The 16,468-nt window shown below is 46.8% G+C and overlaps 2 protein-coding genes across 8 annotated transcripts in view; both read left to right on the top strand.

Moving 5' to 3' along the window:
* Nucleotides 1–37: 37 nt before the first annotated feature.
* Nucleotides 38–9,464, top strand: NSDHL (NAD(P) dependent steroid dehydrogenase-like). Of its 2 annotated transcripts, none has more exons than XM_030498244.1 (8): nt 38–104; nt 899–949; nt 3,182–3,343; nt 4,248–4,394; nt 5,562–5,690; nt 6,284–6,426; nt 7,708–7,810; nt 8,484–9,464. In XM_030498244.1, the coding sequence occupies exons 2-8, from the start codon at nt 929–931 to the stop codon at nt 8,817–8,819; spliced, it is 1,041 nt and encodes a 346-aa protein (XP_030354104.1). In that variant the 5' UTR covers nt 38–104; nt 899–928; the 3' UTR covers nt 8,820–9,464. The 2 variants fall into 2 exon arrangements, with proteins under 2 accessions (XP_030354104.1, XP_030354105.1); XM_030498245.1 differs by lacking the exon at nt 38–104 and adding an exon at nt 436–491.
* Nucleotides 9,465–16,029: 6,565 nt separating this feature from the next.
* LOC115612645 (zinc finger protein 185-like) overlaps nt 16,030–16,468 on the top strand; it is a 35,708-nt gene continuing 35,269 nt past the window's right edge. For all 6 annotated transcript variants that reach the window (XR_003993105.1, XM_030497191.1, XM_030497192.1 and 3 more), the window contains exon 1: nt 16,030–16,439. The gene's annotated coding sequence lies outside the window, so the exon portion shown is untranslated. The remainder of the gene's footprint in view (nt 16,440–16,468) is intronic.

Below are 16,468 nucleotides of genomic sequence, written 5' to 3'. Positions count from 1 at the left end.
AGCGTCTGCGCTGATTGGTGGGCGAGGAGGGGTGGGCGGAGCCGGGCCGGGCGTGAGGGCGGGCGAGAGGGCGGGCGGCGGAGGGTGTGAGCGGTGTCGGTGCGGTGAGTGGGGAAGGGTCGGTGTGAGGGTCCTGGGCGGCCCGGAGGGGCGGGCTGGAGGCAGCAGAGGCCGCAGGGCTGTGGGGAGGGTTGGGGCGGGGAGTGAGTTGTGGGGATTGGGGCGCTGAGGGGGCTGAGAGTGGGTGTGAACATGGCGCCGGGTGTGTGGGGAGGGAAGCTGAGGGAGGTTGCAGGGCTGTGAGGAGGGCTGGGGCGTGGGCAGGGGTGTGTGGAGGAGGTGGGGGTGGTGTGGGGAGATGGGGGTACAAGGGTAGTTTCTGGGTGTGTGAGGTGGGCAGCTGGGCCTGGGGTGCTGGGGGTAGGGGCTGAGGGGTGAGGAGAGGCGGCGTGGGAGAAGCTGGCTGTGCTGTGCTTGCTGCTGTGGAGCAGGTGGGCTTGGTGCTGCTGAAATGCTTGAGCTCCAGTTTGTTTTGTTGTTCCTGACACTCTTGAACAACTGTATGTTTGAAGAGGACGTTGCCAGAACCTGAAGTTGTGTTCATGTTGGTTGGGGTGTAAATATTAAGGCTTAAAGGAAGTCTGTGAAGCTAACACTAGCATTTGAGATAAGATGGTGCCTTTGTTATCAAAGGGATTTTGTGATATTAAAATTACGCCTTTCAGAAAGCTGCTTGAAGTCACTGTTACTCTTGTACTGCTCATTTTGTTCAGCAGGGCAGGGAGAATTACCTGTTTTCATGCTTCTGCTTTAGTGTAATGGCTTCAAACTCCAACTTCTTTAACTGGAAATGTGTTAAAAGGTATTGTGAATGAAATAATCCTCTTCTCTCTTAAAGGAATCAGGTTGAGAGGGAATCACCTGAGAAATGGCCACACACCTCAGATCGGTGAGTTCAGGGTTTAAATGATGCTTTATGAAGATTTGTCTTGCAGAAACATTTTCATAGATCTTTCTGAGTGTTACAAGGGAAGACACGAGACTGCTGCTGCATTAACACCAACTCTAGAGATACTGGCAGAGAAAATGGGATTTTTCTAAGGAATCATTTGCTGTTCTTAGTTCCAAAGAGATCCAGGAATGTTCCAGCCCCCCAAGTACACCCCTGGCTTTATGAGTGCCAGATCAATTGGGCTGGAGTTTAGTTACTCCAAGAGCATTTCTACATGTTTTATAACATATTTCTCGTTATAAAGGCCCAGCTGAGGTCCCTGAGATCTACCTCCCATTGTAACCTCCTTCTATGGTTACTGCATTGAGCACAGGAGGTTAGAACATGGAAAGAGTAACATTTTGCTTAGCTCAGAAGGGGGTTTGGACATTGATCTTAGAAGTACAATTTACTCAGCTGTTGTACTACCTGTGGCTCTTGTTTGTAGATAACTTTCCACCTTCTGAACTATTTTATTAAGTCATATGAAGCTTATGGGGGACCAGTGAATCTCAGAAATTTAGGAAACAAACAGAAAACCTAATGTAGTATCATGGTAGAGTGTGAACAAGCTATTGTATCTTCATAGAACAACACTAGATAGGTAGTAATTCATATCCTAAAATCAATACAACCATGTGTAGCGTGGCTTACTACCCACTGATGAGTCCAGGTGCAGCCCCATTAGCTGCAGTTGCAGACTCTGGTTCATTTAGTCCTTTCCCAAGAGGTGTTGCACTAGATTGTGTATCTTAAAAGTGCACTAAAGGTTATTTAAATACTCTGCTGCTCATCACCAGTTAGAATACTGCCAGGATAGCTGGGGGAGTGGAGAACTATCATTCAGAAGAACCTGGACTGTCTCATCTGTACTAGCAGAAGATGATCCTGATGGTTAGGGCTAGAGGGCGTTGTTCTGCCGCTGTAGAACATAGTTCAGCACATCCAAGTGTGGTGCACAGCTCAGGTGCTCTCAGTTGATGAAGAATGAGCTGGAATCAGAGTGGTTTGGTTTGGAAGGAGCCTTAGAATAAAGGACACGGGGAGGCAAGGAGAAATATTGATGGAATGGAGTGGCTGCCTTTGAAGAGGCTGCAAATGCTGACTGGGGGAGGGTACTGCAGAGGGATGTGACTGAGTTTAGAGAATCAGGGAGCTGATGAGCAAGTGTGTGTAAAACTGTTGTAGTGGGAGAGTGAGCTGCAGAGGGTCCTTAGACTCACATATTCTTTCTCTTTCTGTTCTCTTCCAACTATCAAACTCACACAGACCGCTGGGCCAACCGGTTAGAGCTTTATTTTAATGTTTTGAATCATATTGTGCTTTGCATGCACCATTCTAAATAACTGGTTATGCTTTACTGTGACTGAGCAGCAGTGCTGAGCTCCTCTAATTTCTGCTGTGGGTAATTGACACAGTAGAACCTTTGTTTAAGGATGTAGCACTTGGAAACTTCTGAATAACTGTTGTTTTTGTGCGGTCTCACTGGGTTAAAATTCCCTTCAGCTCAATAGTGTAACTGCAGAGGTGGGGTTTTGTGTAGCAACAATAAGTACACCTATTTCCAACCCAAACAGAGCATTCTTTGTATGAAAGCTTCCTCAGACTCAGTGCTTGCATGTTCTGTGTTGGGGGTGAGGTCTTAGTTACATGAGTGACCAGACTGGAATCTGTGAGTGACTCTAGCCATGGATTTGAACAAGCGTAAAAAAAAAGGAAGGAACTACCAATGGCCGGCTGAAAAGGACAATCCTTGCCTTGACCTGTTTGCTTTCTTGGCTTGGAGAAACTTAAGTTTCACATGGTCTGAAAATGGTTTTGCCCTTGCTAATGGTGACAGTTCTGGTGTTCTGAATTATCTGTGCCATGTGGCTGAAGCAGATTGTTTGCTTTGCCACAGGGCAGAGTTTGTGAGAGCCATTCCTCTTTTTCTTCTCTACTATGGGAGCCACTTGGTTCTAAGGCAGAGTCCTGTCAAAGTACCAGCGTGAGCCATGTGGACTGTTGGTGTGTCTGAACTTTTAAGCACAGACTGATTCAAGAGTCTTTTGATACCTAAGTACAGACTCCTATAGTTAAACTACACACTGATTAGAGCAACATTCCAGCACATTCAGATCTCAGAGCAGTTTACTTGTGCACTTTGGTGTATGTCTGCATGTTAAGGTGCTTTTCTCCCTGTCTTCACAGGCTGGTAAGAAATGTACCGTGATCGGCGGGTCTGGATTCTTAGGCCAGCACATGGTGGAGCAGCTCCTGGAGAAGGGTTATGCAGTCAACGTGTTTGATATTCAGAAGAGGTTTGACAATGACAGAGTGCAGTTCTTCCTGGGAGACCTCTGTGACAAAGAGGTACAGACTAATGATATGGGCAGAGAGAAGGGATGTCTGTTTAAATAAATGGTCCCTTGAGCAGCTTACTGAGCCTTGCCTGAGGCACCGCAACACCTGAAGGCATTGCACAGGTTGTAAAGGGTGTGTGGATATGGCCCCCAGCTGTGCCCTGGGAAGCCAGTAGCCAAAGCAGTTTTCAAACCTTCATCTAGAGCATTTAAAGGAACTTACTTGATGTCTGCTTGAAGCTGAAAAGAACAGAACTTGTTTGTGTATCATGATTTGCATTACTGTTAGCTCAGACACACAGTGTAATTACAGTCCCTGTTGGTAATGGTGTGTGGGTGCTCTCCTGGCTAACCCCAGCTGCATGAGAACAGCAGAATGCATCACTCCTAACAGTCAGCTGAGACCTCTTGCCTTAGCTCAGCCTTGTATGAGCCTTGGCAAAACATTTGTATGTGATGTGAACAGGCATCTCCCCAGCAGGGTAATGAACCATGGCTCAGAGCTCTCTGCCAGTCATCTCCAATGCAAACAGTGCCATGGGGTACTGGTGCTGCTAAACCTGCTGCTTGCTGGGTTTTCTAACTCCTGTCTCTAGGTAATTTCTCGTACCTGCACTGAGACTACTGCAGGTTGCTAAGTCAAGGTAGCCTCTAGGTCTTAGAAAATTCCCAGGTTCTTCCCTGGGAAGGAAAGATGTAGTATGGTTTTACCTAGCAAGAAGGAGAGGACATGGTGGAGATCCTGGGTGCTAATCCTCTTACAGCTGCTCACCTTTATAGAGGGGACATGACTTGAAATTTAGTGGGTTTGTTTCCGTAAGAAAAAGATCTGTGTTTTATTTCCTCCCTGTTTTTGTTTCCCCTGAGTGGTGCTGCTGTTGCTTCACTGCTGCCTCATGTGATGTCTCCTCCAGGCTTTGCTCCCAGCTCTACAAGGTGTGTCAGTGGCATTTCACTGCGCGTCGCCAGCACCTTCAAGCGACAACAGAGAACTGTTTTATAAGGTGAACTTTATGGGAACCAAAGCTGTCATTGAAGCCTGCAAAGAAGCTGGAGTGCAGGTAAGGGAAGAAAAGCACATACAGACTATAAGGTGCTGATGTGACTTTGTAACAGTTGCAGCATGGACCAATTTCAGTCTAGTTTGAGAGAGGGATAGAGGTGTCTGAGACAGCAAATACCTACTTGTTCTGTGAAAATTAGAAGAGACTCAGTTGGTCTCCTGCTTAGTGTCTGGTGTGTTTGCCACAGAAAACCCACTCATGGCAATCTTCCTGACTGCAGGAAAAGCATCCATTAAAATTTGTCCTACCAGTCGTCTGGGAATCACCCATGGGAGATCACCCACAAGTGTGTTCTTTCAGGCTGTAATAAGGGGATGGTTCTAAAGAGAGCTTTTCCAGCAGTGGAAGTGTTCATGGTATCTATTACCTATATGAATTCTTTAACATACAATGAGAAGGAACACACTTGTGCCATAAGCTCAGTGGGATTTGATTTGGAAAGTCATTTGCCCAAAAAAGAAAGAGCCAGAGGAAACCAGCGCAAATGCAGCAGTGTTAATGTCTACAATTAACTGGTGTCTATCACCGAGGGCTCCCAGCCCACAGCTTCTTATTTGCTGGGGTGGTTTCTCCCTTCATGTAATAAACTGTTATAGGAAATGGGCCATGTGGCGTTTTCCTTCAGGCTTAGTCTGGATTCTTTCAGAGCGAGGAGATCCATCCTGTTGGAACTCTGTTGGATCTGGTCTTCTTTCTATTACAATGTAGATCTTGTTTAAACCCACATGTTTCCGATTACTCCAAGACATCACTGATTTCCTGGTTTGGATCCAGGAGTGTACAAAACCATCCAAGATTAGAATTCTTTTCTGCTTTAATCTCTGTGATATTGTTATCATCAAGAGGAGTGAATATATCTTAAAAACACTCGTTGTGTGTTAAGGGCTGAAATGTGCCAAGTGGGTGCTCTGATTTTCCTGACATGTTTGGCCTTGGATGTTGGTGGAAATGTTTCAATCTCCTTTAGGTAGCACTAAATAATTCGATTTAAAAGTGGGAGTTTTCTCACCTGCAGTTTCAGATCATCTCCTGCAAGTCCATGTTCTTCTACACTTAGTTTATCTCAGTTGATTAAACATTCTTACTGTCTTTAGTCAGCCTTTGTAAATAAGGAGCCTTTTGTCTTGGGCTTTAAACAGCTGGGTTTTTTTGCATCTTTTGCAGAGGCTGGTGTTAACCAGCAGTGCCAGTGTCGTTTTTGAGGGCACAGACATAAAAAACGGGTCAGAAGACCTCCCATATGCAAAAAACCCCATCGACTATTACACAGAGACGAAGATCCTCCAGGAGAAGGTATTTGTCATATGGACAAGACTGTTTTTCCCAATGCTTAAAACTGCCCTTCTAAAAGTAGTAATCACATCTTTGGGGTGAAACACTGAAAGTATTAGTGTTTAATACCGGAAACTCCCAGTAGAGTTAAATTATCTCCAAAGATGCCTGGCTAAATGTGCTTAGCACTTGGTGCTGCAGGAAGGTGGGATCACACTCCTCCTGAATCGTGTGGAAATCATCCATTGATGGATGAGAGAGAGATGGAATTCCGCAGTGTCCTTCTTTTCTCCAGTGGAGTGAAGGAACTTTAAAGGCTCCCCTGGTTCCTGTGGTGTTAAATGAGAGAGGTGAGGAGTCCCCTTGCTTTGTCTGTCAATTCATGAAGCGCTCAATAATGAGAACAGATTTTTGTCTGTTTTTCTTATTTAAGAGAAGTGGGAGAAGAAAGGTAGGATCATTTGTAAAGAGATGGATGGACTGTTTCTTCCACTAATGCCTTTTCAAGGAGATGGGGGAACACCCACCCCTTAGTGATGATCTGGGAACATATTATGAAGCTGTGTTTTTCTTCCCAGCCTCTCTCCTGATCTGGTTTTCTCTTTTCCCGACAGGAAGTGCTCAGCGCAAATGACCCAGACAACAACTTCTTCACTACTGCTATTCGTCCCCATGGGATATTTGGTCCTAGAGACCCTCAGCTGGTTCCCATCCTCATTGAAGCAGCTAAGAGTGGCAAGATGAAGTTCATCATTGGGTGAGGAAGGCTCAGTCCTTTAATAGCATTTGTTAAAACTGATGCTCAACCTACAAAGCGCTTTTTGGAAAGGAATAATATTAAAGCTGTTATTAAATTGAAGCTGCTGTTGTGGCACGGAAAGGAGTATGGGGAGGTTTGATTTATCACTTGTGATCCAGGATTCTCTTTTAAACAATCCTTCTGTGTCAGGGACTCCTGCACTTAGGTAAGTGTTCATAGTGCAAAAAGGCTGTCAGTGGGGAGAGCTGATGTAGCTTGAGCTGTCTTTACATGATGTAAAGAGCTGCCCTTTTAAATATGAGAAAGCTCAGATTAGTTGCTGTTAATTTAATTAATACACACTTCTGGTAGCAATTAAAAGGCCTCTATGGCAGTGTTTGAATATCTCTGATTGTAAGATCAAAGGTATTTGCCTTGTTATTGAGCCTGGCAGTGCTTCTAGCTGGAAGTTTAGAGCAAGAAATAGTTCAAGCTACTACTGAGGATATTTTTATTGATTGTATTATGCTATGGAGAAGAAATGTGCTCTTTAATCTATAATAGACTTGTATTTCATAAAAGGAGCTGGTTTGTGTGCATTCCCCATCTAAGTTTTCCTACAGCTACAGCCTGTACATCCCTTCCAAGAAAGCAAATCAAAGTTATTCATCAATGAATGCAGGAAATGAAAATCACTCTTTCTCAGAATGCTGGATTGCAGCAATACTGATTTATGGCCAAATGAGTGTGGTGATGGTTTTGTAACAAACTGTTGGTTTGATTTAGCTGAGCTTTTGAAAGTGACGTGCAGATTCACTTTCTGTACCTGGCTAGAAACACAGTGGGTTAAATCTGTTTCAGCCAGGGCTGAAGTTGGCTCATTGAGGGAGTGAGTGAGAACTTCCTGAGCCAAGAAATTCATAATGGAAAGCTTGTCCTTAAGTGACTCTCTCTGTGCTGTTCTCTGCTCTCTGTTTCTATTTGTTCTGCTTCTGTGAATCACTCTGACCCTGTAGGATCTGCAACACCTAAAAACCTGATTATCTTGTGAGGTTTAGAACTGGTACTGTTACAGGTATGTAAAGCTGGAGACAAGCTGAGCCAGTAACAGCCTTTCCTCTGTCTCTAAAATCATATGTAGTGATTTCATCTCTCTGACATGGTATAGCGTGAAGTTGCAGCATAAGAGTGGGAGAAGAGGAAACTTGGAATAAATATACCTTGTGGGGAAGTCCTTCCTTTAGCAGACTTTCAGCCTAACTTGCCTCAGGGCTAAACTTCTTCCTTTTGTCTGTGCAGGGATGGAAAGAACTTGGTAGATTTCACCTACGTGGAAAATGTGGTCCATGGACACATCCTGGCTGCAGAAAATCTTCAGAAAGGCTCTACCCTGTGTGGGAAGGTAAGGAAGGAGCTGGGCAGGGGAGTGGGTGTCCCTCAGACAACCTTCATCTGCAGGCCCTGCTTGGCTTTGTGTGTCTGCTCTGTAATTCATGCTGCTGTTTGTCCTGAACCTCTATTGTGGAGATGAATGGAGACGGCACGCAAATGGGTCAGGGTTTTTCTGTCTGTGGCTATAATGAATGGTTGTCCATGTGGTGACCATTGCATGTAACCACATGGGCTAAGATGTAGGACTATACTTTAATTTCATGCTATAAAACTCTTTGTGAAAGGAAATCCAGGCAGAATTGTGGGCAGCCAAGATGTGTGCATGAGAAACATAGTTATTTAGCTTTTACAATAGGGTTCAAAGCAGGAGAAACTCTTCTAAATCTCCATGGCACTGCCATGCACATACTGTGGTGCGTTTGCATTGTGCTAAGTCATTCAGTTGGACTGTTTACAAGTGATCCTGACCTCTGGAGCGTCAGCAGTAGCTGCCTTCCTTAGCCAAGGAGGGGTTCATCGCTTTCCAGGCAGAGGTGGTCAGCACAAAGCAGTTCCTCATGGTCTCAGTTAAGTCAGGGATGTCAGTTCTCCTCAGCATGAACATGAGATGGACCATCATAGAGACCAGTTTGTGAAAACCACAATGATTTTATCACTTGGCTTTTTGTCTTCCTCTCTTCCAGGCATTTCATATCACAAATGATGAACCAATTCCTTTCTGGGCTTTCATGTCCCGTATCTTGACTGGCTTGAACTACGATGCTCCCAAGTACCACATTCCCTACTGGCTGGCGTATTACCTGGCCCTGGTCCTGTCTCTGGTGCTGTGGCTGCTGAGCCCATTGGTCTCCATCAAGGCCACGTTCACCCCTATGCGGGTGGCTTTAGCTGGAACCTTCCACTACTACAGCTGTGACCGGGCTAAAAGAGCCATGGGCTACTCACCAGTGGTGAGCCTGGATGAAGCAATAGAGAGGACTCTGAAGAGCTACCCCCACCTACGCCGGGCCAAGGCCTGAGGAGCCCTGCAGGGATTCTTTTCTATTTGATTTTCATGATTGCTTTGACATCTTGACATGAACAATGAGCCAAATCTCACTAATTCTCTGGAACAGAGTCCAGAGAAGTCCCTCCTCCCTCTCGCTATTATCAAGATGGCTTTGTCTGGGTTGAAATGAAAGCTCCTGTAGGAGCTGTGCTAACAGTTCTTTTTGGTGTGACTCCTTGTTTCGAAACAGCTGCTGAACCCTGTGGACTATGAATAAACACCCTGCTGTGCCCTCTTCAATCCCAGCCCAGCACATCAGCATTCCTCTCTCCACCCTTGTCCTCTGTTTTGTTGTTCTGGTGATCACAGCCACCTCTTCTCAATGAGATACTTCTCACCTCTGATTCCTCCATGGTTGGCTTTTTCTTATGCAAGAAAAATGAAAGTGAGGCTGCCAAAAAGGAGTCCTGCCATCATCTCTTAAATCACTAAAGCTGCTTTTGTTATTCCCTCCATGACTGGTGGGTGATTTGACTTCTTACTAAGATATCATGAGGAAACCTGAGAAAGGGCATGCGAGGCTTGTCTTTGTAAGGAAGCATTTACCTTTCTTTCTGCAGGAGCCTATTTCTATCCAAAAAGAACCCAAATAAATCAAGAAGAGATCAATTCCTAATTTTGTGTTCCATCTTTGAAAGGGCAGATCCCATTCTGATCCTCTCAGCACAGATAGGATTTCAGTCACTCTTTTTGGAGGGGGGAGAAGTCTTTGCTGGGGCTGTCATCAGTCAGCTTGCACTATTGTACCATCACTCACTTGCTTCCCACAAGAGCTGCATTGGGTGGAAGATCTTCCTGCACAAAGCTCTCCTCTTGTCTGACGTGCTATTGCTGATAATGGTGGGGTTTGTTGCTTTGGCCACTTAGTATATCAAAAGAACCTCTTTTCCACAAGAAAATGGTTCTCATAATACTGTGTTCACCAAGCTGTTTAGTTTGACATGTATATTAAGTGTACTTCACCCTATAATCTTTCTAAGTGCTTCAGTTTAGTTTTTAAATGGAAAGTCTAGGTTAGAGTTGGAACTTGCTTCTGTGCCGGTTCTGCCTCCCGAGGAGTTTGGGTGTTTCAGATTTCAGAAGTATGGGAAGTGCCTTGCTCAATGAGCCTGAACCTCATCTGGGAGCTCAGTGTGCTGCTGGTGTCCTCAAAAATCAGCTGTATTTTAACTTCTGGCTGTTCTCTGGAGAGTTTTGTTGGGCTTTTTTCCTTCTGGACACTTACCTGGTGCTTTAGCAGATAACCAGTCTTACCAACCTTTGCCTTGCTGGATCTTGAAGTGAATACCAGCCACTTGCTTGGGCCAGTTCACAGAGTTCTGGTTTGCACTGGTCACCCACTTTGGCCTTTTCTCTGTTCCTTCCCCTCCATCCAAGTTTAGATAGTTAAAGCTTGAATTCTGGAGTGCAGAGAATAAGCCCTGTGGTTGCTAGGTTTCTGGAATCTGCTTGTGTCATCCCACATCCCATTTCAGTGGGACACAGCTGCTGCTTTCAAAGACCTGAGCCGTGCGAACCTCTGATCCATCCATGTGCCAGCACAAATTCAGTGTCGATGGAAAGATGCTTTCTTCCCTCAGTGGTTCTCTAAGTGCACCAGTGCCCCATCTGTATATACATAGTGACATAGAAAAAGAACCCATGGTGCACAGCAGAGAACTTCAGCTCCTTGCATGTGAAGCAGGGACAATGCTGCCCTCACACAGAGATGATGAGAGAATAGGATTGTGCTGAAGTGAAGGGAGCAACCACTACCACTGCCTGAAGCCGGACATACAAAAACGGGTAAAAGCACATTCTGGCCTCTAGATGGCATTTCCCAGCTAGATCTGCCTTACAGCTTCAATCAGGCCCCAAAATGTCTGTCTCAGTCCTTGAACACAGTTCCAGTGGCGGGTTACTCATCTCCCCTTGTCTTTGGAGGACTGTCAAGGTAAGAGGTGAAGGTACCAACCAGAAGGTGCCACGGAAACAGGAGGCACTGGAAGGGCAAGTCTGCTGGTACGGAGCAGCAGCAGCACCATGGTTTCCCTCGTGTGTCTGGTTCATCCAAGAAGGGTAAACCAGAGGTTTGGCTTGCATGGGGGTGAGCAGTTCCCAGAGCTGGGCATGGGAGGGGGCATTGCATCATGCTGAAGTCGGGTTGACTTGGTACTCCCTATGTAATTAGGTCAGTTCCCAGAATTTCTGCTGGCAGGCTCACTGGCTTCTGTTTTCCAAACCAGGAGTAAACAGGCCTTGTTGCTGTGGCAGAGCCTGGCTGTGCTCTGTCTGCACTCCCTGGCCACAACAGAGAAGGAACCTTGCCTTATCCATAGCTTCCCCTATCCCTGATCAAGCCTCCTCCTCTCAACTCATGTTTTCATCCTAATAAGCACCTGCCTAGTTCCCACCTTGTGTTTTCTGGGCAAGCCAAGGAGATCTTTCTGTACTTTCCTGCCTATGATTTATTCATCCTGCCACCTCTTCACAATCTCTATCTCGTGTGTGTGTGTGTGTCAGCAGGCAAGTGAGCAGGAGCTGCAGAGCAAAACTGCCATTATCAACATCTCCTTCCAAATATCTAGGGCAGATGCAGTCTGTTGTTCTCAGTAGTGCTCACCAGGAGCTGCTGAAGATTTCAAAGACTTTCCTATAGTGCTCTTGTCAAACTTCTTATCTCTCACTTTGCTTTCCTGGCTGCTTCTTGCTGCAGCTCCTAGTTTTGCTGACCTGAGAGTGGTTTTGGCTTGACAAGCAGTGGGAGAGATAAAAGAGATATCTTCTGTTGCTTACCGTAGAGAAAGGGAAGGGAGGAATAAAAAGTGCTTTTTTAGGTGGAGTTAAGGTAACCAAGAAGCCCATATCCCCCCTTACACAGAGACTGACATAAGTCAGGCCTGAGGTGTGGTTTCAGGTGGAGGAGAAAAGCCAGGCTGGATGGGACCTTGGGCAATCTGGTCTAGTGGAAGGTGTCTCTGCCCATGGCAGGAAGTTAGAACTGGATGAGCTTTAAAGGCCCTTCCAACCCAAACTGTGTGTATTGTTACACTGTGGAAGCTCAGTATCTCCAGTGGCTTCCAGCATGACTGTGCTGCGTGGCAGTGCTCAAACACAGCCTTCTGCGAAGCTGTGGAAGGGGCCCTTTTGGCTCAGTAGATCCTCACATAGGTTACTCAGATGTGCTGATGCTGGTGATCCCCAAGCACCAGTGGGAGCTTCCACACCCTTTAGCACTGCAGAGCCAAACATGGCACGAGTGGGCCAGGCCCTGCTCCGTTTACTGAGTTTCGCTAAGGCTTGTGCAAGCCTTTGGCAAGTGCCAGCTCCACAGATGTAAGTGATGGTGCAACTCGGTGCTTATTATAGGAGAAGGAAAGCAAGTTGTTTGCCTGGGAGCCTGGAGGAAGCTTGCTGAGCTGGTGATGAGAAATAAATAAGCATCTCCCTGCTTGCAGCAGGGCATGTTTGTGGTGTTTCTGTTACCTGATTGCACATGTTGCTTTCCTGCCTTAGCAATGCCATCAGCCTGGCACCGAGCCGTGGCTGCTCTTCTGCCCTGCCTCTGCTGACAAGCTGGTTTTGTCTCAGTGCTGAGAGCTCCTGACCTCCTGTGCAGGTGTGTCTTCATGACCACGGGTGATATTAGTGTATTCTAGCACTAAATAGTCCAGGATCTACGATTCTGTTCTGCTACCTGCTATTAGGAAGGTGAGGTCTGGCATTTTGGCGGTGCTTTGTAATGACACCTCATGAAAAACCAGTTTGATTCCCTTGTAACAAATGGGTGTAGTGGTTTTACACCCTTCTACTCATCAGGGCTCTGCTCAGTCTCTACTGAAGCTTTGGTTTTCTGTCACCTTGGCAAAGGCCCACAGCATTGATGGGTTAGTCACCTTCCTCCCCCCTTCAGCACAAGGATGGGGGACAGAGAGTTACACATGAGAAAGCGTTATTGAACGAACAGGAAATGTTCCAATGAAGTTCAGTGCTCTGGAGGGTGGTGGCCAACTTCTTGTGACTAGAAGTTAGTAATGAAAATATAAGGATATATTGTAGTAACTGAATTCAAGCCTGTCAGGGAGACTGTGCCTCTGGCTCCACTGCTGTGGTAGGAATGTCAAGAATTGCTGTGCTGCTCGGTACAACCGCCTTCCCCTGACATTGGCTGCCTGGGTTGTGAGTTGAGCAGGTTCCTACCTCACAGACATCACTGTTTGTAAAGGTATGTGCACTGCACCCCTGGAGAGGAACACAACTGCAGAGTTGCACAAGCTGGTTTTAAATGGGCTGCTCTGGAAGTGGTAGCAGTGTGTCCATGGCAGAAGGGAGCTCAGAGCAGCAAGTACCCCAGCAAGAAGAGACTACAGCACAGGCATGACTGCAGCCCACAGCCAGCCTGACCTGCTTCTGCTGGGCTGAGGGATCCCCTTTGGGACAGCCTCTGGAGTCTAAGGAGTTTGTATCTCCTCTGTTGAATGCAGTGTTCAGTGCCCACAGCTCTTCCAAACAAACCCCAAACAGAAAACCTCCTGTTAGAAACTGTCTGGTTTGCAGCTCAGTCCTCAATTTTTCTGTTTATTTCTTGATGCAAGTACCCTTCATACTTGCCATGATCTCTCCTGGGCAGTTCTCTTCACTCCAGTGAAGTCACTTCTGTTTCTTCTTTAAATTATTTATTTATGTACCTAAACAGAGTCCTTTAAGCCCTTTGCTGTTTCACCTTCTCTCCAGCCTGTGAGTGGTTTCTGTGGCTGCAGCTTCCTCATGTGACGCAATTCTCATGTCTCACTGATCCCGAATGATCTGCTTTGCAGTGCACTAAGAATGTAAGAGGCAGAAAAACAGCAGTGAAACAAGCATCAAGCAGTGCTGATGGTGAAACAGCTTCATGAGGTGCTTGTGCTTTTCTTGTGAAGGAGATTCAGGGAGGATCCATTTCCTGGTGAAGTCGGATACTCCAGGCTCATACCAGGGGCAGGAGCCCAGACCTGCAGGGAGGGTTCAAGCCAGATTCTCTTGTTTTTAACCTGGTACAGAGGAAACAAATGCCCCTCTTGGATTCTACTCCTGGACTGAGGAAGTCAAGAGTTTGCTCCAGAGGTGTGCAGGTTGGGTGTGCTGTCTCCAGGTGAGACTGGTCTTGCCAGTGAGACTGAGTTTGGTGGCTTTCTCCTGAAGCACTGTGAATTTGTCACTGTTTAACCTGTAGCTGCTAGCTGGGAAAAGCTGCTACTTCTCGCAGTGGTAAGAGTTACAGTTTTGCTAACTTCAGAGTAGTATCAGAGTGTAGCAGAAAGACCCAGTTTCACTCCCCTACACACACACCTACATACACACTGTGTGTTGAATGGATTCATAGAATCCCAGACTGGTTTGGGTTGAAGGGACCTCAAAGCTCATCCAGTCCCACTCCCCTGCCATGGGCAGGGACACCTTCCACTAGAGCAGGTTGCTCCAAGCCCCTGTGTCCAACCTGGCCTTGAACACTGCCAGGGATGGGGCAGCCACAGCTTCTCTGGGCACCCTGTGCCAGCGCCTCAGCACCCTCACAGGGAAGAACTTCTGCCTGAGAGCTCATCTCAGCCTCCCCTCTGGCAGGTTAAAGCCATTCCCCTTGTCCTGTCCCTACAGGCCCTTGTCCAAAGCCCCTCTACAGGTTTCTTGTAGCCCCTTTAGGCACTGGAGCTGCTCTAAGGTCTCCCTTTAAGGAACCTTCTCTTCTCCAGGCTGAATGTAAATTTAGAGTCTTTATCCCAAAGCTTCTTCTGGAAGCTGAGAGAGATGATGCTCCTGACTTGGTTGTCTCAGTTAAGTGCCTGAAGTGAACTGACTTCTGCAGACTGACTGGACGTCACCTTTAGCCTCTGCTCTGGAGGTACCTGGTGGTGCTGTGTTTTTGATGGCCCTGTGGTGTGGGGCTCTCCCACATGTCACCCAGGCCTGCTGCTTGCTGGCAAAACCCTCCTGCCTCTGGCCACTGCTGTGGGTTTGAAATGCCATGTCATTAAAACCTGAACATGCTCCTGTAATTAGGAGGAAGCAAAACACCCATCAGGGTTTCTATGCCTGCTGTTGTGAGTGACATCCAGCTATAGTTTGGAAAGAGTGGTTTATCTAAGAGCTTAATTGGGATAAACCCACAAAGGCTTGTTCGGGACTGATGGTCCTGACCTGCTCAAGCTGCTGAGCACCACTGATGTTCTCTGTTTGCAGAATGGGAGGACTCTGAACTGTGGTGACATGGCAGCTCCAGTTCAAGGTAAGCTGTCTGCATCGTTGGCTGTGGTTGTTTTCAACTGAACAAAGCTTAGGGAAAGCCTTTTCTACAGGGGGAAAAAAGAAAAAGGGGAAAGTGTGTTCCTGTTCTACTCTGCTTACCGTGAAATAAGGCAAAGTTGTGGTTTACTTGTGTACTGACATGCATATACATACATACATACTGCATTTCCTGTGGTATCCACTGTCCCTGACCCTCTGGTGTTGTCCTGGTCCATGGGAGAAAGATAGAAGGTCCCTTTCCATGTTCTGCCAGTCCTGGAAGACAGCTGTTCTTGAGGCTGCTTCTTTCCAGGCTTTTTGAAGTTCTCTCTCTTTCCTTCTCTTGCTGTTAATTGGGAAACCCTGAGAGGTCTGTGACGTTCATGCTGTCCTTGGAACATCCACTTCCCTGATCCTTGGAGCATTCACTTCCCTGCTCCTCTTTGGCAGCACCTATGGCTGGAAGAGCTTCCCTGCTTTACTCTTTGTAGAAACAGTGTTTGGCAGCCATGTGCTAGATGGTGACAAGGGTGCAGTGTTTTAGGGATGTGATGTTGCCCTTGGTGATCCTCCTGTGCAGACCTTGAGTCTCTGAGATGCCTGAGCTTGATTCTCCCTGCTGCAAATGAAAGCAGCTCCCCTGAAGAGAAGGGTGACACTGCTTCAAAACAAGAGGGAAACGACTGGAGCTGCCAGGTAGGTCTTGGGTTTAGTCGCAAGGATAAGCTGGTACCTTAACTGTTGCCACAGCAGAGCAGTGCACTGCCAGGAGACAGAGGTACCTCTGCGCTGAAGGACCATGCACATAAGGGGAAGAAGCTGTGCTGCTGTCCCTCCCCAGGGCTACAGTTCACAAGTGGATCATGACTTCTTAAATGTACCCCACTGAAACAGGAAATCAGCTGAGAGGGGGAGTGGATCTAGCAGAATAAAGCCCCTTTTATTCCAATGCAAGCTGTCGATGTGTGGCAGTTGTAGCAGTGTCATAGTTCTGCCTTGGCTTTCCCAGGTAAGCCTTAACTCTTCTCTTGCTTTACTCCTAAGAAGCTGAATGTGGCTGGTGTGATGTACAGCAGTGAGTAGACAAATACTGTCCTTCATACAAGTGCTGCTGTGCAACAGCCTTACAGAGCCTTGCTGTGTTAGCCAGCAGCTGGAATTACCCAGGTAGTGTTTGCACCAGAAAACCATGGGTCGATTAAGTGAACTTAAAATGTCTCCTTTTGTCCCTTCTCTCAGGAGCATTGCTGCAGGGTAAGAACAGTGTGGAGAACCTCCTGTGGCACTGATACAGGTTTCAGACTGGAGCAGCAAAGGAATGCACTCCTGAAGCAGAGGAAGGCTGTGCAAGGTCAGTGCTGGATCAGTGGGGCTTTGGGT

The sequence above is a fragment of the Strigops habroptila genome, chromosome 9, assembly GCF_004027225.2.
Source record: "Strigops habroptila isolate Jane chromosome 9, bStrHab1.2.pri, whole genome shotgun sequence".
Classification (NCBI taxonomy): Eukaryota; Metazoa; Chordata; class Aves; order Psittaciformes; family Psittacidae; genus Strigops; species Strigops habroptila.
Note: the sequence above shows the minus strand (reverse complement) of the source record. Positions and strands in the feature narration are given on the sequence as shown.